The 24,714-nt window shown below is 32.8% G+C and overlaps 1 protein-coding gene across 2 annotated transcripts; it reads left to right on the forward strand.

Annotated features, from left to right (window-relative positions):
* The first annotated feature begins 512 nt into the window (after positions 1 to 512).
* On the forward strand, positions 513 to 19,913 carry LOC124359349 (pyruvate dehydrogenase E1 component subunit alpha type II, mitochondrial-like). 2 transcript variants are annotated; one of them, XM_046812023.1, is made up of 8 exons: positions 513 to 710; positions 4,284 to 4,304; positions 6,911 to 6,976; positions 7,456 to 7,629; positions 10,711 to 10,929; positions 13,015 to 13,263; positions 16,828 to 17,076; positions 18,101 to 19,913. In XM_046812023.1, exons 1-8 carry the CDS (start codon positions 657 to 659, stop codon positions 18,284 to 18,286), a joined length of 1,218 nt encoding a protein of 405 aa, XP_046667979.1. In that variant the 5' UTR covers positions 513 to 656; the 3' UTR covers positions 18,287 to 19,913. The 2 variants fall into 2 exon arrangements, with proteins under 2 accessions (XP_046667979.1, XP_046667981.1); XM_046812025.1 differs by lacking the exon at positions 4,284 to 4,304.
* The last annotated feature ends 4,801 nt before the right edge of the window (positions 19,914 to 24,714 follow it).

The following is a 24,714-nucleotide window of genomic DNA, read 5'->3' on the forward strand; positions in this document are numbered from 1 at the left end:
AAGGAAGTAATCAGACCATTATTAGCTATTATATATTTTTCTTTTTTATTTTAAATGGAAAGGCAAGTTATGAAAAAGGGTTAGAGTAACCATAAAGCAAGTTTGAACTGATATTAAAAAAAAAAAAATATTTTGCAAAAATTTTTATTTTCGAATTTTTATCTAAAAGAAAAGTGTAAAAAGTACACTAAATGTTTATTTTAAACCTTGGGTTTATTTAGTAAAAAAAAGGCAACTATGCAGTTAGATTTATATGTTACACAACTTTTTGTATCATTATAGTTTAGTTTTAAATCACTACCGTTTACAAATAGCTTTATTTTATAATCCCACCATGATTGGCTCTAACTTCAAATATAATAAGTGATTGATTTGTTGATTGTAATATAGTTTTAGAGAAAAATAGAACATACGTATATTATATTATACACAAAACATTGTTGGTAAGTTGGCTGTGTGTACAGCTGATTTGTAGACATTGTTCAGTTTATAAAGAAAAATGTAATGATAAAAAAGAATGGTGGTCGGTTTTGGTAGTGGTGGTAGATAACCTTTAGCGCTTTAATCCGTCTTTCACTTTGTTGACCTTAGGGACTGTTCACAAACGATTGTTAAAACGCTTTATATCAAGTATATAACAAGATAGATATTACAAAATGTTGAATAGGCCTAACTGTGTCAAAGTATTGCTCAGACAGGTAGAAAATCAAGTGAGTAATGATTGCTAAATGTAATAGTTAAATGATAGACTAGTGTATAACTGCCTGTCTAGGTGTTTGGTAGAAATTCTGGCTCTACATATTTTTTATATTGTTTTGCACATAAATTTAATCTAGACATAGTAGTAACATAACAGGTCTATCATACTGTATTTTTAAGTAGCAAATTAGAAATGCCATCAAATAAAAGGCTAGTTTCGTAGTAGCTTATGTGATCAATTTATGGTATTGATATTTTATTACATGCATGACTTCTCTTTGGTATAGTAGCTGCACAGATAAATTGAGTTAATTTTTACAGGTTTGGAGGATAAAAGAGTCTTAATACCTTGTAACACAAATAATATACATATATCGCCATTTTATTTATCTCGGGCAGAGTATGATAAGCAGACCCAGTTTTTATATCGCTTATTAGGCCTACAGTCATCAATACTTAATATATTAAATAACAGAAGTATCAATCAATATCAGCATATCTAAAATTCTACATTAAAGTCACATGTTTCAAATTAATAGAAATAGCTTAAACAATATGTAATGTCATAAAGGATAGTGTACGATAAGCAGACCCGGTTTTTTATATAGATTAATACATTTATCAATACTTAAATGATATTCATTTATTGAATACATGTTAAATCAATCATATCCATAGTCATAATCACAACCATATTTTAAATTAAAATAACTAACACAAGGTAACTTACATAGTGATAATCTTATAAAATAATAAATGAGCTCTAAGGATCAAACAAACTATTAGAACTGGAAATACGAAAAACTCATAAATAATAATGAAATGAGAATAAGTTATAAGTATAATGAGAATAAACACCTCAAGTCAGCCTCTCACACATCCACCGTTGGTTATGGACAATCTCGCTCATGAGTTAGGGAATCGATCCTATTTTTGTTTTTTTTTATACATTTTTCCACCTCTAATGACTCAACTTTACTTTCAATCGGTTACTGTCAATTTTACACTCAGATACACCTGATACCAAACATCCCTCGAGATATCAGATAACAGATGAACCTGTGAGAAGTAAGTGACGGCATCTAAGCTTACACAGTCGTTCAAGTAACAAGTGAGACTTATATTGTATGCTTATTTGTATCAAGATCACACATAACTTAATTATTTACATTTTAACAGCAAATGCCAATTTACATGTTACAATTTCATAAGGTAATAGTCTATAACAATTACAGGATGGTTATAAGAATCAATTTTAAGTAAAAGTTATGATATTACATAAAAATGAAATATTTGATGATAATGGCAAGGTAAATATAACAACAACGTTACAAAAGAAGTTTGGCACTAGAAAAATAAAAGAATAATAATATGAAACCACAAAATATGGATTACAATGTACAGGGTGAGTTTAGAAGGACTTTACAACTTTGAAATTGTATCAATATTTATTGACTTTACTTACAGACTTGATATATTTGTCATTTTGTAGAAAATTACTTCAAGTTTATTGGCTTATTCTTATTTCGGTTCGATTTGACTTCCACTAGTGATACGGCAAACATCCCACCGGTAATCAATTTCTCGCCACACCCGTTCTAGCAAATCTGGTGTAACTTCAGCAACCGCAGCTGTGATTCTTCTTCTTAGATCTGTAAGACTGGCTGGTAGAGGTGGAACATACACTTTATCTTTAATGAAACCCCATAGAAAAAAAACCATAGGAGTCAAATCGGGAGAATGAGGTGGCCGTGCAATTGGTCCTGAACGCCCAATCCAGCGACCTGGAAAACAACCGTTTAGGAAATCCCTCACATCTGTTAGGTAGTGAGGTGGTGCTCCGTCTTGCTGGTAGTAGAAAGGAGCATCCTGTTGTTCATCTTCATCAATTTGAGGAATCAAAAAATTCTGCAACATATCAAGATAAATGATACCAGTGACAGTTCTCTCCATGAACAAAAATGATCCGTACACTTTAAATTTACTCATTGCACAAAATACATTCACTTTTGGACTGTCCCGAACTCGTTCAAGGGATTCTCTTGGGTTTTCGTCCCCCCAGATTCTGCAGTTATGGGTGTTCACTTTACCACTGATATGAAAGGTACTCTCATCACTGAAGATTATTGAGTTCAGGAATGTCTCATTTTCCCCCATCCGATCCAACATTACAGCACAGAATTCTCCATGAGCAGCTTTATCTAAATCAGTGATATGTTGTACCATCATAATTCTGTATGATTTTAAGTGCAAACGTCTCCGTAGCACACGCCAAATTGTCTTTTGTGGAATTCCAGTCTCCACAGCTGCACGCCGCGTTGACTTTTTAGGACTATGGGCAAGGGTTTCCCTGACCTGTTCGATAGTAGCATCACTAACCTGTGAGCGACCTGGCGATTTCTCATGACGAACACAACAACCTGTCTCGACAAAATTCTTGTGCCAACTGTAAATAGAATGCCTGCTTGGAGGGTCTCTTCCGTATTCTGTGCGAAATCTACGCTGAACACTTGTAGCAGAGTTTGTTTCATGAAACAATAACACACAGCGAGCACGCTCCGCACCAGTGAAAGTAGCCATTTTAGTACAGATGTAGCTGGCACTCGCAATGGCGGAACTTGGTACTACAGCACTATGGGAGTCAAACTTGAAATAATTTGCTACAAAATGACACATATATCAAGTCTGTAAGTAAAGTCAATAAATATCTATATAATTTCAAAGTTGTAAAGTCCTTTAAGACTCACCCGGTATAAGTCTTTGTGGTTAACAAAAAATGTTGGCTTAATTGGCTAAAATTTGATTACTGTAATATAGTATTATAACACTTTTACCTGTTAAAATGATCCTGAAAAACACAATGATTCCTATGTAAATTCTATTTAGAACTAGAAAAAAGTTAAAATAGAAATTAGTTTAGGTTGCAGAGACAAATAAAATTATGTATAATGTACTTAGTAGTTTTGAGATAGGAAAATTTTTAATTTTCAAAATTTTAGAACAAAAATAAACAACAACAAAATTAGTCAAATTTTAATCAAAGTATTTTGATTGCAGTTACCTTTAAAATTATGTATGTGTAAATTTTAAAACTCAAACCTAAAGATTTTGAATTTATTTTGTGGGGAAAACATGTAGTTCACTATTCTATGATAAGCCATGTTCTCTCTCAAATGGTTGAGATACCTTATATAAAACACCCTGTTTATATCAGATTCATAATTTATATATTCTGGAAGTACACTCTGTAATTTATTAAATAAGAAGTTTAAGATATTATATTTAGTTCTTAAAATAAATACCTGTGAATTTCTAAACATATTTATAAAATAACCTCATCTGAATTTTTGCTTAATCAAGTGTTTTTAAGATGGTTAATCAATGCTTTGATAACACATTTGCTATTGAGGGGCACAGTAGTGGTATGTAGCTATAATCGTATTATCAGACATTAAGACTCTCGGTAGGCAAAGTAATACAATTGTTAATAGAATTAGAAATAAACGTACAAATATATAATAAGCTGTAACTAGAATCCTTGACATTCTCAAACATACTTACTCATTAAGAATTGCTGTTAACAGGCAGGCAGATTTACCACTGAGGTAAGGGTTTTTCATCTTTAACTGTTTAGCGTAATGTAATTATATTTTTTGCATTTTCCCCTTTTTACCGTGAAACTAACAAACAATATTCAACAATATTTGTTGTGTTGTACGGTTGATTTGCAACTTTTGTTCAGAGCAAAGTTTGTGTTTGGGCATGTTCTAACCAATCTCATCCTCAAGAGTTTCTTAATCCATTTACAGTCTTGTTTGATCAAACAAGATATTCTCATAGTAGGACCATTTTCTACCGACCATCCACAATTACCTTACTATTTACTTACCTTATTATTTATTTATTTACCTTATCATTTACTTATATAAGTTTAATATTTATTAATAATAATATACATTCTTTTCTACCATGAGATACTACTTAAAATGGAAATTCATGTTTTAAGAATAGAACCGTGTTAGTATTAATAATGTCAATATTCTTTTGTAATTCAGTCGGTAACAATATTTAAACATATTATGTTAGAGTACATTTTCAAAGTTTCGGAACTTACTAGAAAGTTCAAATGTTGCAGAATTTACTAGCAACAGTTTAGCGTTTCAGTGTGTCTGACTATTGTAGTGTCCTAACTAGTAATAATAGTAAGCTAGTGGCATTTAACTAGGATATCATTAAAGCTTGTTATTAGATTAATACTTATACAAGGGTGGTCTGAAAAGTTTCCAACCTCAACGTGAAGATGGCAGCACTTGTAAATAAAAGTTACTGAATTTCGTTGTTCATCTGTTGACAGTTACTCAACAAAGTTACAGCCACTTTGGACACGCAGTTTTTATTTAACAGTCATTTGAGTGAGTTGATGTGAGTTTTTTTTTTTTATGGACAAAATCAAGGGACGATCTGTCATGAAATCTGTTTTTGAAAGGCAATACGCCTTCGCAAATCAAAGATGAGTTAGATTCTGTTAGAGACTCTGCACAATCTTTATCACAGTAAAATTTTGGGCTGCTGAATTTAAACATAGGTGAGGTTGATTTTAAAGAGCTTGGGAGGCGATAAACCTGCAACGTCTGTAACGTAAACATTGTCAAAGTTTGCCAAATAGTGCTAGACGACCATCGAAATAAAGTGGGAAAGATTATGAACATGCCAGAACAACATTTTTGTCACATATTAAATCACAATTTAGGCACGAGAAAGCTATATAGCATGTTAGACCAATAACGTGTTTGAATTAACATTTTCTCTCAGTTTACCAACGCTCTTATTGCTTAGTTTAGGCAAAATAAATTAGTTTTGGCACCGATTAATTAATATAGATGAAATTTTGATACACCATTACACAACTAAAACAAAAATAAAGTCCAAACAGTAGACTTAAAGGGAAAACTGGCTCCAAAAATGCAAAAACTGTTTTTTTTGATTGGACAAAAGATTTTCGTCAAATGAAAAGGCAATCACCTTCGTGAACAATGATTTTGCAGAGATAAATCTACTTGGACGGGTTATAGAGATGGGAGTATCGCTGGGAGAAGTGTGATAAATTACCAAGAGACTATGTTAAAAAAATAAAAAGAATACTGAAAAGATGTTTTGCTTCATTGTTAGGTCAAAATGTTAGGTCAGACCCCCCCTCGTATTACATCATTTAGACCTATAATATAGCTGTGAAATTTAAAGCTTGTATTAACCTTGCTGTGGTTTTAGCAGAGAGTATTTACTATTTAACCTTTTAGCAATAAATCACCAGGCCGCAAGGGACAAGTGTAAAATACTGAGCAGGCTATCCATAGCCCGCTCAGTTGAATTCATGTATACAATGAGAAAAAATGTATTCTCACTCAAACATAACTTTAAATTCGTGAATTGTGTGAAAAAAAGTGCTTTCCACAGAAGCATAATTTTTTTTCTCTTGTTATTGAGAACAATGAGATGAATGTGTTTCTTAGTGTATCAGAAGACAAATATTGATAGCTTAAAAGCTTTTGTTTAAAAACACTGGTCTAGGTCAAAATGCAATTAATTATAATGTATGTGCATGTATGTTTATTATTATTGAGATAATTGGAGTTGTAAACCAATTCATTTACATGTATCGCTGCAATAATTTGAAATTTCAAAGATTTGTTATTTTGTGTAAGTTACTTGTTTGTGTAAATAGTATGATACAGTAATGTTATTTTAATAATTCAAAAGCTGTCACTTATATTTAATAATTTTCTTTATTCAATTAATAGTATTTTTCTGTTAACATTATACAGAGGTGTTCTCAAAGTAGATAACAGTACTAACTCGTTAACAATAATTTTAATTAACAAATATTCTAAACAAATAAAAGTGCTGAGTAATCAGTATATGTTATCAATAAGTATAAGTAATCAATATACAGAGGTGTTCTCAAAGTAGATAACAGTACTAACTCGTTAACAATAATTTTAATTAACAAATATTCTAAACAAATAAAAGTGCTAAGTAATCAGTATATGTTCGCCTAATTCTAAGTACAATAAATACATTTTGTTGTTATTGTGTTATGTAACTTATAAAATGTAGGAAAGAATAATACTAAATACATAAGTATTTTGTAAATTATAAAATACAATAATCTACTCTCATTTAGCATTTATAACAGAAATTTTATTTCTTCCAGAGGGCCATTTCCTTCTTTGGGTCATCAAAAAAGAACTATGCAACTGAAGCCACATTTGAAACTAAGGTAAATACATGTTTCTAAAATTATTAATTATATATCTATTATTGTTACTGAAAAACTGATAACATGTAATTCAATTCTGGTCAGTTAAATTATATAAATAATTAAGGAAATATCTATGTTCTATTGTTAAAATTTTCTGAATGAAGATAGACCGTACATTATAGTGACAAGAATTATATAACAAGTGCTTAAGTTGTTCTCGTTAGTTATGCCTAAATATTTATAGTGTAGTTTGTCAACCAAAAGTTTGAGTTTACTTAAGTTCTTCTATTACTAATATGTAGCCTATGAAGTGGCTACATTTTAGGGACTAACCCTAAATCATTGTGGAATAGCTTATCAGCTTTTTTTAAAAATTTTTATATATAATTTTTAAGAAATATCAACATAATAGAAGTAGAATAATCTCACTTCTGTATCTTATTTTTAATTTTATGAATTACATTACAGTTTTGGACACTTACTTTATATGATTTCAGCCTTTCAAATTACACAAACTAGAGTCAGGCCCTCCCACATCTGTGACCATCTCGAGAGATGAGGCTATCAAGTTCTACAAGCAGATGCAGACTATAAGACGGATAGAAACTGCCTCTGGTAACCTCTATAAGGAGAAGATTATCAGAGGATTCTGTCATCTTTATTCTGGACAAGTAATGTGATACAGTTTTTAGTGTGTAATGTATAAAATGAAGAGTATTTAATGATTGAGTGCTGTTTAGATATAAATAGTCACATTGTGCAAGATCTGATGAATAAGGTGGATGTTATAAGACTAGGATGCTGTAGTTGGCTAGGAATCTTTTGACAGATAATGCAGAATGAGCTGGTGTATTGTCTTGGTGGGGAACCCATAATTTGTCCTTCCATATTTTGGAGTAATTTTCCCTTCTCTTTTACATAGTTTACAAAGTACCTCAAGGCACAAACATATTGATTAATTGTTTGACCTTCAGGAACCCAGTGAAGGTACACTGGATATAAAAAAACACAACAATCATCATTGTTTTAAATTTTGAATTCAAATCATCTTCTACGCCTTCTCTGCCATCTTTATAACGTTTAAAGCATTCAAATACATGTGCCCATCATAAAAACTCACTGCCTTACACTTCTTTCAGTAAATTATAAGTTTCAGTAGCAATTTTTCCCAGTTTAATGAAATTTCACAAAAATCGGTTGCTCTACTATTACACTAACCATTTTATAAAAAAAAAAAACAAAACAAAACAAAACGGGAACCTAGGCTCTGACTAAATGGTTGTTTAGAGAAGTGAGACTAGCTAAATACTAAAGAGAAAGGTTCACACTAAACAGCTATTGATTAATGGCGGTTGATGCACGCCTCCTTGATCTGCATCAGCCACACCGTTGCCGCTTGATCCGCTCTCATTATTTAATCGTCACTCCTTTTAATGTACTCAATAAACTAAAAAAAGGCAGTAGGCCTACGGATATTCCCATTGGCCATGATTAGTGCAATTCTGATTGTACAGACATGTCCATGTGCTAGGCTTTAAAGGTTGAACTACTTTTCTATATAACTGTTTCTAATGAACATACCTATTCATATGCTGTATTTGTGACATAGTCATCATTTTCTTGTCAACAAATGCTATCTGTAGGTGATGGGAGAGACAGGAGCATGGAACATGCTGTAAGCTTGTAGGATGAAGTATTTTAATAGCAGTATTTAATTAACTAGGAATAAAAAATGTCAGTAGATAAACCGTGTAAGAGTAAGAATCAAGAGTTTGTATGGTTTTAATGTATGAAAAGAATGTGGGAACATAGTTGTAAAGTATAAAAACTACAGGAATTTATATGGAGAACCAAGAACAGTACTCTAAGACAGTTAGTTCAAGGAGATAAAGGAAGGCATGAAGAAAGGAGGAGAGAAGATGGAGGAAGGTATTGGAGGAGGAGAAAGGATGGATGAAGGTGGGGCTGGAGGAGAGATGATGGAGGATTGTGTGGCTGGAGGAGAGAATATGGGAGGATAAGAGTTGGAAGTGACTATTGTAGCATAACCTGTAACACTGGAATATTAAAAAAGTGGTTATATGTTATATAACTACCATTGTTTGCGATTTATGAAATAAAAATATTGTTTTATACAGGGATAGTGTTGAAAATAATGAATGTGTTAACCTGTCACTTTGTGTAGTTTCCCCCACTACTGCTGTCTAGTGATTAACCCTCCGAGCGCTTTTCGTTGCGGCCGCGACTAATTAATGTCTGTTATGACGGCCGAAGTCGCGCCCGCGACTATATAACAGCGCTTTGTATTATATTCATATTAAAATGGCAGCAAAATAGTCAAATTCGGTAAGATTTGTTATTGTACATATGATCGCTACAACGCATAATTGTGGAGGCAGTGCATTACGTCATACTTTGTTTTGACGATACGTTACAACTGTGTACTGCTGACAGCTGACTGTGTTGCGTGATTTTACAAACATGGATCGTGATACTTTGGAACATTCTAGTGAAATTGAGGATGTTTTAGATGAATATGTATTTAGTGAAAACGATGCAAGTGACATTGAAGCTCCTGATATACCTTCAGATATTTTACGTGATTTTTCAAGTGCCAGTGGTGAAGATTACGAACCGGACCCTAATGAACTTTCAAGCTAGGGTCAAATTACGCCAGTGCACAGTTTGCTAAAGCAAAAAAAGGCTGAAGCAGATTTTGGTGCCCTATCTGTAATACAGGTGTGCACAGGGAATGTTTCCACTTATGAGAACATTTCTGGAGACCCCTTAGGCCTGAGAGAGGGCTACATACCAGAACAGACAGAGGTTAAGTACAGTACTGTTATACTTCTTTTATCCCTTATTGTTTTGTGAATATATTGATATATAACATGAACAATTTAATTAAAAAATTGTATCTTATACGGTTTTTTAAAAAGAGAAATGTAAAAACTCCAAAAAAGCTGTGGCACTAAGGGAGTGGGTACATAGCACTCAGAGGGTTAATATTAACATTCTCCTGTTTCAAACATAGCTAGCACCAATCAAAACACCTCTTAGAGTGTTTTCTTGTTTGCTGTAGAAATTTTAAATACCTAACAAAATAGTATTGGAGGGCAGAATATTTTTGGCAAATGGTCATTCATGATGAAGTGAAATTTAATTTTGTGACTGTCCTTGATTCTAAGCACTCTTATATTGCACACTTTGAGTTGTTCATCATTCAAATAATTTGCCATTTTTAATTGAAATATTTTCTATTAAGTTTCTATTGGAAGTAGGACTACTAGGTGAAAAACAATTAGTATTATTTATAGCAAGGAGAGAGTTAATTGATCAGGTGTGTCACATTGCAATTGAATTGTTTTTAAGTTGATAAATATTAAGTGGTGAGAGGCATTTTAAAAATTCTTATCATTAACATGGGATATTTGTGGCCTGGTACAATACAGTACCAGTTTATGTTTAGTAAAATTGTAGCAACTCAACATTAACTATCATCAACCAACACACTAGAGGTTGAATATTTTTCAGATATCAGACAATCCAGTTGGTCATTCATATTTCTGTTAGTTACATGTTTAGTCCTTATCATGTATATGAAATAATGGAATAAGTCAAAAAAATACAGTGGATTAGATCTTATTTTAGTGCCTGAAGTCTCCCTTCTCCATCCTTTACAAAGAAATGTACAAAATGTGTGTTCTTTATTTGGGATTGTATAAATGACTAAACAAGTGCAACATCTGCAGGAAGCTTGCGCTGTCGGAATGAAGGCAGCTATGCGACCGAACGACTCGATAATCTCAGCATACCGTGTGCACGGTTGGACGTACCTGATGGATGTCTCGGTGGTGGGTGTTTTGGCAGAACTTACTGGCCGCAAGTCAGGCTGTGCCCGAGGTAAGGGTGGCTCTATGCATATGTACTCCAAGAACTTCTACGGGGGCAATGGCATTGTTGGTGCTCAGGTAATATATGACATATATGTTATTTTAGAAGTACTTGTAGAGAGTTATGATATGAAATGCTCAATAGATTTCTCTATTAAAATTGTAATAGTTAATGATAGTTAATGAAGTAGAACACAGTTTCTTATTTTCTTTAATTGTAACCATTTAATTAAAACAAAATAACACAACTAAACGTTGTAAATGTAGCCACAAACAACACCTTGAATTGAAGTTTCTTGTTCATAAAAACTGCTCCATAACAGCAGAATATCAATTTGCAAATAGCTCATTCTAAATCTGATTTAAACCTCAGTTCTGTGAAGGACTCACCAGGCTTATAGTTTTTACAGCATGAATCCCTCCCGGATTTGACTTTGATTCTGCAAAATAGACCATAATACAGATGTGCCAAAAGAACTGGAATAGTTCCATCGGAACTTACGGTACCGTAACTGAACTGGAACCACTTCTTCGGAACTCCATGTTCCGTCGAAACAGGTTACGTTTCTAGAAGTTCCAGGCGTTCCGGCTCTGTTAAGCTCGTAACTCCATGTTCCTTCAGAGCAGTTTACTAGACGTGCCAAATGGTTCCGACGGAACGACTAGGCTGGTAATTGTTCCAGTTCCGCTCTGGATTCCAAACAACCACAATATTTTCCAGCAAACTGTTGCTGAACCAGACTGTTTGGAGGGAGGTTGTTTACTTTGTTGTGTCATTTCTCCTATATAGTCTCTTTATTGAACACCTTGGTCAGTGACGTTTCGTTAGTGCTACTAAATATTAAATAGGATTTTGTGACGCGATTTGAGGTTGCTAATATTTCAATTAAGTGTAATTTTAAACTACTGAATACCTTAAATAATATTTTCTTTTCAGTATTTTTGAGTAAACACAATTTGTTGTAATTGCTGTACTTATTATTATATTTATTGGTAAATTCAAACTTTACCAAATTATAGTTTATAGTTTAGGGCTATCTCTACTGCTGAAAATAATGATATAATACTTAATTAAAATTTAGTATGTTATTATTTGTTGATATGATACCAATTTATGGGTTGTGGTATTCCACTTTTTTGTTTGAATTGACTAGTCATTGTATTTATTTATTTTTATGTTGCATTTTCTTTTTGGCTGTGGAGGCCTCACCAGGCTTATAGCTTTTACAGCATGAATCTGTCCCAGATTTGACTTTGAGTCTGCAAAATAGATCAGAAGCCCATTATGAGTTCTTCGTCAGTATTAGGACTTATTCTCTTTTCTTTAACTAGAAGAAATAAATTGTTTTCATATATTTTCCTATTATAAATAACATATTACACTAATTAATTTCTAGAGGATACTGGGTATCCCAATGATAGAGAAATTGGTACACATGAGTTAAACTTACAGAATGGACTCAATATGTAAACTGATGGTATACTACTTAGTTTAAATTTAGTATTTTGTTAAAAATTTAAATATACTATGTTGTTATAATTTGTTGATATGACACCAATTCGTGGGTTGTCTTTTTTCCACTTTTTTGTTTGAATTGATTAGTTATTTTATTTATTTTGATGTTGCATTTTCTTTTTGACTCTACTAGAAGATGCTACTAATAATAGTATAATGATTTTTATAGATTCTTTTTTCAAATATCATCATTAACTCAGTTGTGAAATTTAATACATGAAAGAATACTGTCTTTTTGGTTAATGTGTGAAATTTAGTTTACATAATATTTAATTTTGAACACAGACTACTTATCATTGTGTAATAATAATCAAAAGGGATTCTAAGTCCATATTTAGCTAAACTGATATTGTAATGTATTATTTTAACTTTGTATTATGTAACTTTTTAAATGTTACTACTATGTATGTTTAAACTAGAAAATGACGCCTTGAACTTAATATAATCGCTTTGAATGTGCTTACATTTCTCCAGCTTATATAAGTGAACACTATGTAATAGTAAACTTTAATTAAAAATACTATGTACTAATTATAATGTTTGACAGCATGAGATTTTAAAAGAACTAAATGAATAACCTGTCTAGTATATCAGAAACCAGCTGTTAGCTCACGGGCAAGAGGGACCAAGAAAGGTTAATGTTGCAGGTGCCACTGGGAACTGGGGTCGCCTTTGCCAACAAGTACCTGGGTCACGATGGAGTATGCTTCACCCTGTACGGTGATGGTGCTGCTAACCAAGGGCAGGTGTTTGAGGCTTACAACATGGCCAAGCTGTGGGATGTGCCCTGCATCTATGTGTGTGAGAACAACGGTTACGGAATGGGCACCAGCGCAGAGCGTGCAGCTGCCTCCACAGCCTACTATTCCAGGGGCGACTATGTTCCTGGCATCTGGGTGAGTCATACATACATCTATGTGCATGAGAACAATTATGGTATAAGCAACAATCCAGAGTGAGCAGCAGCCTCCAAATCTTACTATTGCAGGGGCGACTATGTTCCTGGCATCTGGGTGAGTCATACATACGAGGGGGTACCCAAAAAAAACCGGAATTGTATTGCTGGCAGCCGGCAGCGTGTAGTACACATTCCTGCCGCTAGGCGTGTGTCGCGCAACCCATTGCGAGCTCAGTGACCCCAGTTCCGTTGTCCTAGTGCATTCTGTTCGTTCGTAGTGACTGTTTTCGCTAACCCTGTTTTGTTCTTGTTTCGTTTTCTGTCATGGCAAGTTTAAGTGAACAACGTGCAGCTGTGAAATTTTGTTTTTTACTTGGTAAAAATGCTGCAGAAACTATTTTAATGTTGAATACAGCTTACAAAGATGATGCTATGGGGAAAACTCAGGTCTACGAGTGGTTCGCTCGATTTAAAAATGGCGACATGTCGATTGAAGACAAACCTCGTTCTGGACGTCCATCAACCTCTCGAACGGATGAAAATGTTGAGAAAATTCGTGAACTTGTGCTCACCGACCGTCGACAGACAATTGAGGAACTATCAGAGAGTAGTGGGTTAACTTGGAGCTCGGTTCAGCGAATTTTAACAGGAGATTTAGGACTGAAAAGGGTTGCTGCCAAATTTGTTCCTGAACTTCTGACTGACCATCAAAAGGCACATCGAGTTGAAACTTGCCGCCTTCTGAAAGAACATCTCGAAAATGATCCCGATTTTCTGGAAAAGGTAATTACTGGTGATGAGTCATGGTGCTATGGTTATGACCCAGAAACGAAGCAACAGCCAAGCCAATGGAAGTCGCCATCTTCACCTCGTCCAAAAAAATGTCGGCAAGTCAAATCAAACATCAAAACCATGTTGATTTGCTTTTTTGATGCTAAAGGCATTGTTCATTCTGAGTTTGTTCCTCCAGGTCAGACTGTCAACCAAACATTTTATTTTGAGATTTTAAGAAGATTGCGCAACAGTGTTCGCCAGAAAAGATCCGATTTGTGGCAGACTGGAGACTGGTTCTTCCACCACGACAACACACCGGCACACACAGCCATCTCAGTTAGGCAGTTTTTAGCCAAAAACGGCATGGTTCCGCTGACCCACGCACCTTACTCGCCTGACCTCGCTCCATGTGACTTTTTTTTATTTCCACACATGAAAAGAGGCTTGAAAGGTCAACGATTTGACAGCGTTGAAGAGGTTAAGAAAAAAACGAAGCTCGAGCTTGCCATTTCTAAAGATGAAATGGCACCAGTCCAGAGTGTGCAGCAGCCTCCACATCTTACTATTCCAGGGGCAACTATGTTCCTGGCATCTGGGTGAGTCATACATACATCTATGTGCATGAAAACAACGATTATGGTATAGACACCAGACCAGAGTTTGCAGCAGCCTCCACATCTTACTATTCCAGGGGCGACTATGTTCTTGGCATTTGGGTGAGTCATACATACATCTATGTGCTTAATCCTTTTAATGCCAGACAGTTTTTCAGTGACCATGCGAAAAATGCCAGCCTGTTTTCAAAAAGTACATGCGAAGAATGCCAGGCCCTTTTCCATAATTTGACAACTATTTTTTTTTTAATGTATAACTTTTTTTATTTATTGAAGGAAATTATCCATTGAGGTGTTTTTTTAATGTAATAATGTGGAGTGTTTAAAAAAAATGAGTATTAAAATTTGTACAAATTTATATAATTTATATTTGTAAAAAACAAAAAATAAAAAAACTTAAAAAAGTGAGTTTGAACATATAAAAGTACCTTTATTATTAACGTTAACTAAAAAGTAGTTACTGGCAATTGTACTGTATTTAATTTTTAACACACACACCAAATTTGAAGAACTTTCCTTGAAAAATAGAGAAGTTACAGCATTTTATCGAAAACCTTGTAAAGTCCACATTTTACAGTAAAAATCAATAAGACATATTTTGGTCAGTTTCATTCAAAATCACTTCATTTACATGTGTTGTTTAGTGTTTAGCCCAATGTAAAAAATTGTTTGTTGAAATAATAAAGAAAGTAGGTTACATAAAATTAAAATTAATTATTTACAATATGGGGTACATAATTTAAAATTTTTTAACACTTGTGTTTGCCGAAGCACAAAGTATGAATCCCCCTCTTTTACTCATGGTCAAATCTATTTACAATAATCACAAAACTTATAATAATATAACCAAACTGAAATAAACAAAAGAAAAGCACGAATAATTTCCATTAAAACATAACCTAGCAACAACGTATTACCACAGCAACCGAAGACGCTCACTGAATGATTGGATGTAAATGAGGTTGAAAACAGCTGATATACGTCATCACATGTTGAGCATAGAGTAAAAAATATTTTATTGTATCAATAGTAGTAGTGTCTAGATACAGTATGCAAAGTTTAGTGGCATTTGGTCAATAATTAAAACTACAATATAACAAAAACCGGACGAGCACCCTCAGCGCACGTCGTCGGCATTTTTCATATAACCTAGTGACGTGCGCTCACGGCGCATGTCGGCATTTCTCGAATAAACAGTGACGAGCGCTTGCGGCGCACGTCGGCATTAAAAGTGTTAAGAACAATTATGGTATAAGCAACAATCCAGAGTGTGCAGCAGCCTCCACATCTTACTATTCTAGGGGCGACTATGTTCCTGGCATTTGGGTGAGTCATCATACATACGTCTATGTGCATGAGAACAACGATTATGGTATAGGCACCAGTCCAGAGTGTGCAGCAGCCTCCAAAAATGTACAACTTTTTCTTGACGAGATTAAATTCGTAAGTTGTGAGATAAGAAATCCTGTTAACCTTGTATAAATTGTAATGCAATCCGATGACCGAGTTTGAAGGAATAAAGATTTACAGTTTAGATACAGCAAAATGAAGTATAACAAAATCTGTACCTTTCCGTTCCAACTTTTAAGCTATTATCGTTTGAAATTTATATCAATTAGTGTGAAATTAATCAAAAAAAACCGTGGTATGGTTGGATTGTTGGTAGGCTTATTGGTTTAGTTATTAAACACTTAAACTCGGGGATACAAAATTTCTGCACCAGCAATAGATATAATGAAGTCGCCTTTGATTTTGAAGTTGCAAATAAATTTGTTTGTTATTTTTAGTAGATGCTCTAATCTTATTAGTTTATGAATCAATTACTTGTGTAGCCTTTCAAATGGTACTTTTCCTAGCCGATAAACCCAGCTTTGTTTGATTAGTGATCAAATTGAATATAGCGTCATGATGTTCTGATTGACGTGTCTCTGAAGTCTTGTACAGTTGTACGTTGTAACACATTTTATCTAATTAAATTGTGATTTATTAACTTAAGAGGCTAAAATAGAAAATAATTCAAGGAATATTTATATTTTCTATTGAAATATTGAAAAAAAAGAGCATGTTAACAATTATTAGAATCAGTGTTTTTATTTTATCCTTTCATATCATATCAGTGGAGAATGAAATGGGGGAAATTATGTCTTGTTATTATAACATGGTGGGTTACACAGGTGGACGGGATGGACGTGCTGGCTGTGAAGTCGGCTAGCATGTTTGCAGTGAACCACTGCACATCTGGCAAGGGCCCCATCGTGATGGAGACAGCCACTTACCGTTACAGCGGCCACTCCATGAGTGACCCCGGAACATCTTACCGTACTAGAGATGAGATCCAGGAGGTCCGTCAGACCCGGGATCCCATCACTTCCTTCAAAGAGAAGATACTTAACTCTGGTCTGGTCACTGCTGACGAACTCAAGGTAATTATTATTTCGAATTAATCGTTTTAAACGTTACAAACTCTTATTGAGATTTGAAACCTAATATAGTTTTGCTTCAATAATTCAGGTAAAAATTAGCTGAAGCTCTATAGAGGTAAAAAAAAACACATGTTTTTTAGTGTAAGGACATACTGTATGCTATAGCAGTATATTAACATTTGCAGAAATAGGCTCTTACAAGCTACATTCATAAAAACATGTTTGCAGAGTGTTTTATATTATCTTACTTGCTAGACTTATTTAGTCAATAATATTTTTACTGCCTTATACTTACAACAAGTATCATATTATGATGTTTTTTCTGTCACCATTTTTTCAAGAGATTTGAGTTATAATAAATATTCTTTATAATCAACAAATGTTTAGTGTAGAGTGTGTAACAAAAGGCCTCTTCTCTTTTATCGCTTTTGTTTTGTTCTTTTTTTATCAATAATCATTCCTGTGTTGTCAACTGTGTGTTGATGAATTAAAATGTTAAACCTACTGTTTTTGTTAATTTATGATCTATTTGTTTCAATAATCGTCAGATTAAGTTTAGTTTTATTTTTCTATGCTTGGTTTTATTTGCGTTACAGTGGATAAAGAGAATGCTGTAAATTTTCAAAGTAAATTGATAGAAAATAGGTAATGACTTATCAAGTAATTTATTTGGGAATACTAGTGATATCAGCACAACTTATGATGATGATATAGAAAATCAGGGTGTTTGTAATAGATAGGGTGTTTATTCAATAATAGTTAATTTATCAGGTCCTTCAGTTGGAAAAATATGTAGGATTACTTTTTCAACTCAAACACCAGCTGGACTCAGCGACTATATGGGAAATCAGATCAGTCCCCCTCTATCTATGTCATGCCAGCAGCAGCGCAAAAGACCATGTTTAAGTGCATACAGGTTTTCAGCAGTATTACCATATAATATGAGATGAGGTGGTTGAAGCCAATATCGAGCTAAAATTATTCACATCTGCTAATAAATTCTCTGTTTTGATGTCTTTGGTAGAAACTGGACGGAGAGATTAAGGCAATAGTAGATGCTGCTGTGAAGCAGGCGAAGTCCGATGCGGAGGTGGGGATGGACGACCTTGCCGGTGACATCTATGTCAACAATCTGGAAGGCAAGATCCGTGGAACTGTGCCATGGCACCAGTTGGAGCACAAGCGGATTGGAACTGCGGCTAATGTCTAAATGTGATCCTTTGCTTGCCAATCCAATTTATTCACCCCCATTAGAACGAGAATCTTTTCAACGACTAAATAAATTGTTAATTAGTGCTTAAGAACCTTGTAAAACACCATTGGTACAAAGGGGAACTTTATATTAGGCAGAGACTTTTCATTCAATACAACTGGTTTGGTTTTGTAAAATCTTTTTAGGTGCTAAGCAGCGATTGCTTTAATAAACTGTTAACATCTTGAATTTTTATTACTTTATGAAAATATAACATCTTCACGTAAATGTTATGTGAAATTTGATTAAATTAGGATGGATTGTTTGAATCATAACATAATTTGTATTCAGGAGTTTTATGAGTTATTATTCTGACACAATATCAGATATGATTAAAAATTAATCTAAGGAAAATACTCTTTTGCACATAAACCATTTATTAATTGTTAATTATTAATATTGTAAAAACTGTAAAGTAATTGATTCAACTGATATTAAAGTGTAAATATAAAATCATAATAAAAATAAGCAGTGTATTTGTATCTAAACAACATGTGTATTTGTTCATTTTTATTGTTATACTTATTTTTTTAAGTAGCTGCAAAAAGTGTAGTTTTAAGAATTTAAAATCTTAAAACTTTTGTTGCATATATGTATTATAGAAAAAAAACCTGAGATACATTCCACTGCAATAATACAATTTAGCATTTATTTATTTTGAATGTGAATCTGAACATAATATTCACACATATCATTCCAATATAATTTTACTTTTGTTAATTTTGTCCTAATTAGTGTATATTCCTTGCTAAACAATGTTTTATTCTTACAGTAACCAAAGTAACTTGCAAAATGTAATGTAACTCATATTAAAAACTGTAAATATAACCAAGCAAATTTATTTGATTTACAAGTTTTCTGTTTTTATTTTATTGCATCATAGGTATAATTCATAAAATGTTTATATGCTTTGCTTTCCAGAATTTTTCAAAAATGTTCCCCAACACAATAAATAATATCTATTTAACTCTTTTTTGGAATATGCGACATTAGGTTTTCCCTTCTCTCCTCTGCCTTTTATTTTAGTTCCTGTAGCTTCACAAAATAATATATTTTATGGCATTTTATAGCTTAAGCCTTAACCAGCCTCTTTGAAGTTTGCATTTTTAGTGTGTAATATTAAAATAAATTACCTCAGGTCAATGAACTTTCCAACCTACCTAGTCTAATTTGTGAATATGTAACACCAAAATTATGTTGTCGTTTATTAAAATTAATTAGTGCTTACTTAGAATTAGAAAATTGTTATAAAGCTTTATTAAGTTATGTTTTTTAGTAAAACATAATATAGACAAAATATTCATGCTACATCAAAAACTAGTGTTTTTACATAGAGATGAAATTCCTTAACTGTTAATGTACAGATCTAGTATACTATATTTAATTTGTGTTTTTGTCATTGTTTATTTATTTATTTTATTATTCTGTTTTCACAGTAAATATTATGTTTTGATATTTACATAGAAACTTATTTTTGTTGGTTATTGTTTTCAAATTTGTTGAGTATTAGGAGTATTAGAGTGATTCCATTCACTTGTCCAACTTTGTTGTGTAAAGTCTTTGAAAATAAAATATTTAAATAGTTTTTTTAATTATTATTGGGTATTTCCTCATATTTTTATCAGTTTATTTTTTCAGCAACAGCGGAGTATGCATGAAATTTTAGATGCTAGCTAACTGAAAATGCGTATCATTTAACCAAAACCAAAACATCAGATCATGATCGAAATAAATAAAAAATACATATTAATATGTAGTTCATTCTGTGTGTGGTAATTAATTCCAAGTATGAGAATAATAATAATATTTATTGCCATATTAAGTTTTTACACTCATTGACAAAGTCAGTTTACAGCCAGTAGCCAAGTCAAAAAATAAACACAAACTTAAATACTAAAAAGAAAATTTTTAAATAATTTTAACTATGGTTATAAATTAATATGGGATATAGCAAAAATCTTGTCAACAGTATAAAAATGGTTGTTCATGAGCCAATTATAAAATCTATTGCAAAACACTTTTTCAGGGTATATATTATTAAGTGACATAATTTCTTGCAAATGTTTAGTGAAACAACCTGGTTAATGGTTTTATCTAGTTTGCAGAAATTGATTGTAGTAAGCCTACTTGCCCTACCTCTAGTATTATAGCTATGGTCAGCATATTTAATATTGTTAGCATTATGAAAAGTATACAAAACTGTGTCATATATGTATAAATTGAAAGTAGTTTGAATTTTTAAGTTTATAAATAAAGATTTACAATGTTCCAAAATCCGACACCACATATGATCATGATAACTTTTTTCAGCAAAATTTATATTTCACCTATCCTGATGTAATTTTCATAAAATATCAAACCATATATAAGAATTAGTTGGAAATCAATGTAACATTGACAGGGGAAATAAGTGGATCTTGTTATAAATAAGCAGAATTTGTTTCGATACTTTGTCTTTTCAATAAAAAAATATCCAAGGTGTTCAGTCAGAAACTACGACATTCAGGTAGTTTGTGAGGGACTACAAGTTACGCTCATACTCCACAGAGAGCGCTTGAAGATATAAACGCAGGTCTGATACTTTTCGGACTGACGTCGTATATTAGTATATTTTACAATTGAACAAAATAAATGTAATACAGTATATATTTGGAGAAATATAAATAAGTTGTGTAACAGTATCAATTATGAAAGAGGAAGTCCATTGTTCGTAATTTTAATGAGTCCAACACAATTTTAAATATATACTCCACTAGATTATTAATCATAAAAACATGACATTTATTTTCTCCTGATGAAATTTTCTAGTGGTATTTGGAATGAGAGCTGATACAAAATCAGAGATAATGTGCTATCATACAAATATTTACATTTGAAAATCAAAATATTTGTTAGTGAATTCACAAGGAAAGTATCATTTTATTACAGTTATTCATCCCCACAGGCTTAGTTTTTGTTCTGAAAATAATTTAGTGATATACTTACAACAAATGAATGACCTAATCAATTTAATGTTTTTAAACCAAAATACATAAGTTTTAAATATTGGATCTGATGCTTCCTTTCTGTGTAAGCCAGCATTATCTACTACTTGAATGAATTTAAATCAGTGTTCATTGTTGATGATCAAGAATATTGCTGATGATTTCATCAGTTAATGTAGATGTGGCCACTTTGAATGTTTGTACAGCCACATTTTAAAATCCATTACCCATGCTTTAACAATTAAGTTTGGCACACTCAATGTAGCATTTAAATCAAACCTTTGCAAGTTTTCCCATACTTTAAAGAAACAAACAACATTAAAAACAAATCTCACATGTAAAGACAACACTACTCAAAATCAGACAATAATAGATTTGTGCTTAACAGTGGAACATCGTGTGGAACTCCATCCTCCCCTCATATTAACATTTTTTATAGAACCAACCGTTTTTGTAAAATCTGTATTAGTTTATTCATAAAAAGTCCTTGTACCAAAATAATGGTTTTTTCACTCTGATTTCTCATGATTCTTTTATTTGACAAGTTTTATAGTATAGGTATTTTTTGTGAAAAGTTATCCATATCGAATTTCTGTCATTTCAGTGCCTGCAAGAAGGTAATGGTAATAAACAAAACTTTTAGTAAATTATTATTCTACATTTCATGCATTGAAAACAATACTATACAAAGGTATTTGGACAACAGGTGCATTTGTTATGAATTTTTAGAAGGATGTTGTATAGACTTTGCACTATAAAACATTTCAACTGGTAGGTCTAGGGTCCAAAGATGCTTATGAGTAAGATTAAGTTTTGAATGAAGAAGTAGTAAAAAAATGTCATTGGAAATACAGAAAAAATCTTAAACTATGTTGTACTTTATCGTTTTTGCTCAAAAAGTAGATATTAAAATAAAAAAACTAAAACACGTTTTTGGTGTGAATCAATTATATATTTAAAATGAGATATCTCCCATAACAGTACAATAAAAAAATAAGAGTGCAAAACTGGATGAGATTTAACACTGTTCTTAGGAAGAAAAAAATCATCTCACAACAGCCAGCTAATACGAAAGCCTGATTCCTAGTTTCCAATTCACTGTAAAAATAGCTATTGGAAGCTGAGAATACAACTGAAGAAGCTTGGTTTGAGTGAAATCTGTAGATTGTGTTAAGATGGACAGAACAACATTTTGACATTATTGGAAAAATCTATTGCACAAGCAATTAGAAGAGTCAAATTCTAGGCTGACACAGATTAGAGTAAAAAAGTTAACCAGTCTGGACACCTTTCATTGAAGTGATAATAGGTTTCTTAATGAGGGGGAGTTGGAAAAACTGTTGAATTTGGGATTTTCCTCAGTAAGGCAGGAATAGGGGATCTGGAATCTTTTACTGTCTGTTGACTTTTCTTTCTCCTAACTCAAAATAATATTTTCCAATTGCAAAATTGTAACAAAAAAAGGAGATTGGTACATTAATCATGCTTATTTTGTTTTAAGTTATTATAAGGCTCTCATTTAAAGCCCTCTGATACAGACTTATTATAATGTTATTGGAAAACAAGGAAAGGGAACAGTGATAGACAGGAGCCACTGGTAGAACCAGCTGTAATTTTGATGTCTTTGGATAAGCTTCAGTTGCTTGATTTGGAGAGAGCAACCTTTCGTGGCATTCATATAGTTTTAAGATTTATTCAAATTGTGGTTAAATATCAGACAGGTCTATCTTATTGCCTATAAAAAGTTAAACCTCTTATTATTAACACTTATACATCGTTAGTTTTTGTCGTAGAATTACAGAAGTTGTCTTATTTTAAAGATCTAATGCAAATCAATACATTGTTTACTTTTTTCAATAATTTAATTGGTTATTCAGAACCATTTTTCAAATTTTTTTGAATTTTATCTTTTAGATACTAAAAAATTGTACACTTTAGAAAAAAGCTAAAAAGGGTTTGGATACGTATTAGTGATATAAAATGAGACATCTTCCAGTGTAAAAGATAAAAAAACAAGTCTTAAAAGTGTTTTGAGACTTAACATTATTATTATGGGGTAAAACTCAACAGTTTGCATCTTTCACATTCTGACATGACCAAATACCGCACCAAGTGCACAAAAAGAAGGTGATTCTGGGCCACCTTTGCAGCATATTAACTACTACTTCTTGAGTATCAATAGCACAAAATCATATCAGGATTTATAATATACTCCTGGGTCGCAAAGCTGATACTGTACTACAGTCCATCCAGTATCGGATAAAGCCACAGCCATAAAGTTGCTTATAACATTCTGATGTTTGAAAAGACTGTAAGTGGCAACTTTAAAATGTGAATGATTGTTTGCCACAGGCAACCAGCTTGGTAGGATATCCAAATGTCATCTCCTTATACTCATGTTTCTCTTGTTAATAGGAAATTGACTGGAAGATGAACATTCTGATCTAAATTCCAAGGTAAGCAAAAATCATCATGCAGTTAAGTGATTTTTGGACTCTTCCTGGAAAGTTTGGGAACCTTTTTTTTTGAAGTTCAAGACCATCCATCAGAATCTAGCCCTACACTTCTCTAAGTATTTTTCATGAAACAACTGTTCTCCACCATTACAAACAGGGACAATACAAGCCTAAGAAATATACTTTACAGCCCACATTTTGGCTGATTGGACACAGCTGTAACTTCCTTTTACAAGTTTTGCAACCTGAGGAATCCTACTAGGTATGGTGAAAGAAGCGAGTGGGGATGCCTAGCCCACCAAAAGTACAGTGGCGTAGAAAAAGGCTGTATGCACATCTTTATGATAGCTGCACCTATCGTTAACTGAAGCACGTATAGAATGATGAAAAATGTACTGTTAGTGTGTGATAATATAATTAAATTTCAAGACTTAGAATTTCTTAATCGGATGATGAACCAAGAATGGGGCTACTTGGATAAAGCCTTTGTTGTCCGTTCAATAAGTGAATATCTCCACCAAACCTGTTAGGTTCCGACTCCACCTTGAAGTCCACTCTGAGATAAGTTTTTCACCAGAAGGAGACACCTGGCGAATAAATGTACCTTTGAATGTGGAATTTGTAACTATGATGATCTTAATTTTGGTGAAAGGTTGCAACTAAATGAATTGAGATAGTCATAGTTGACGCTGTCTTCTCCTCCCTAGATTCAGAAATGTCTAAAGCCACCACTTCGATTCAGCAAATAATTGAAGATCATCAGCAAAAACCAAAGAATTGAACCGCTTGCCCTTAATCTCAGGAACAATCCACAAATTACATCTGTAACCAGCATAAGAAAATCTATTTTTACAGTAAACTACAATGTTCTAATTCAGTTGTAATGGCACATTAGTAAATAGTTGTTAAGATGGAAAGCATCACCAGACAAGTGACTCATCTGTTG

The sequence above is a fragment of the Homalodisca vitripennis genome, chromosome 4 (assembly GCF_021130785.1).
Source record: "Homalodisca vitripennis isolate AUS2020 chromosome 4, UT_GWSS_2.1, whole genome shotgun sequence".
Classification (NCBI taxonomy): domain Eukaryota; kingdom Metazoa; phylum Arthropoda; class Insecta; order Hemiptera; family Cicadellidae; genus Homalodisca; species Homalodisca vitripennis.

Coding starts and splice junctions, on each gene's coding strand:
- LOC124359349 (XM_046812023.1), top strand. CDS start 657: ATGTTGAATAGGCCTAACTGTGTCAAAGTATTGCTCAGACAGGTAGAA. Junction 6,977..7,455: donor AAGCCACATTTGAAACTAAG/GTAAATACATGT, acceptor ATATGATTTCAG/CCTTTCAAATTACACAAACT. Junction 10,930..13,014: donor ATGGCATTGTTGGTGCTCAG/GTAATATATGAC, acceptor TTAATGTTGCAG/GTGCCACTGGGAACTGGGGT.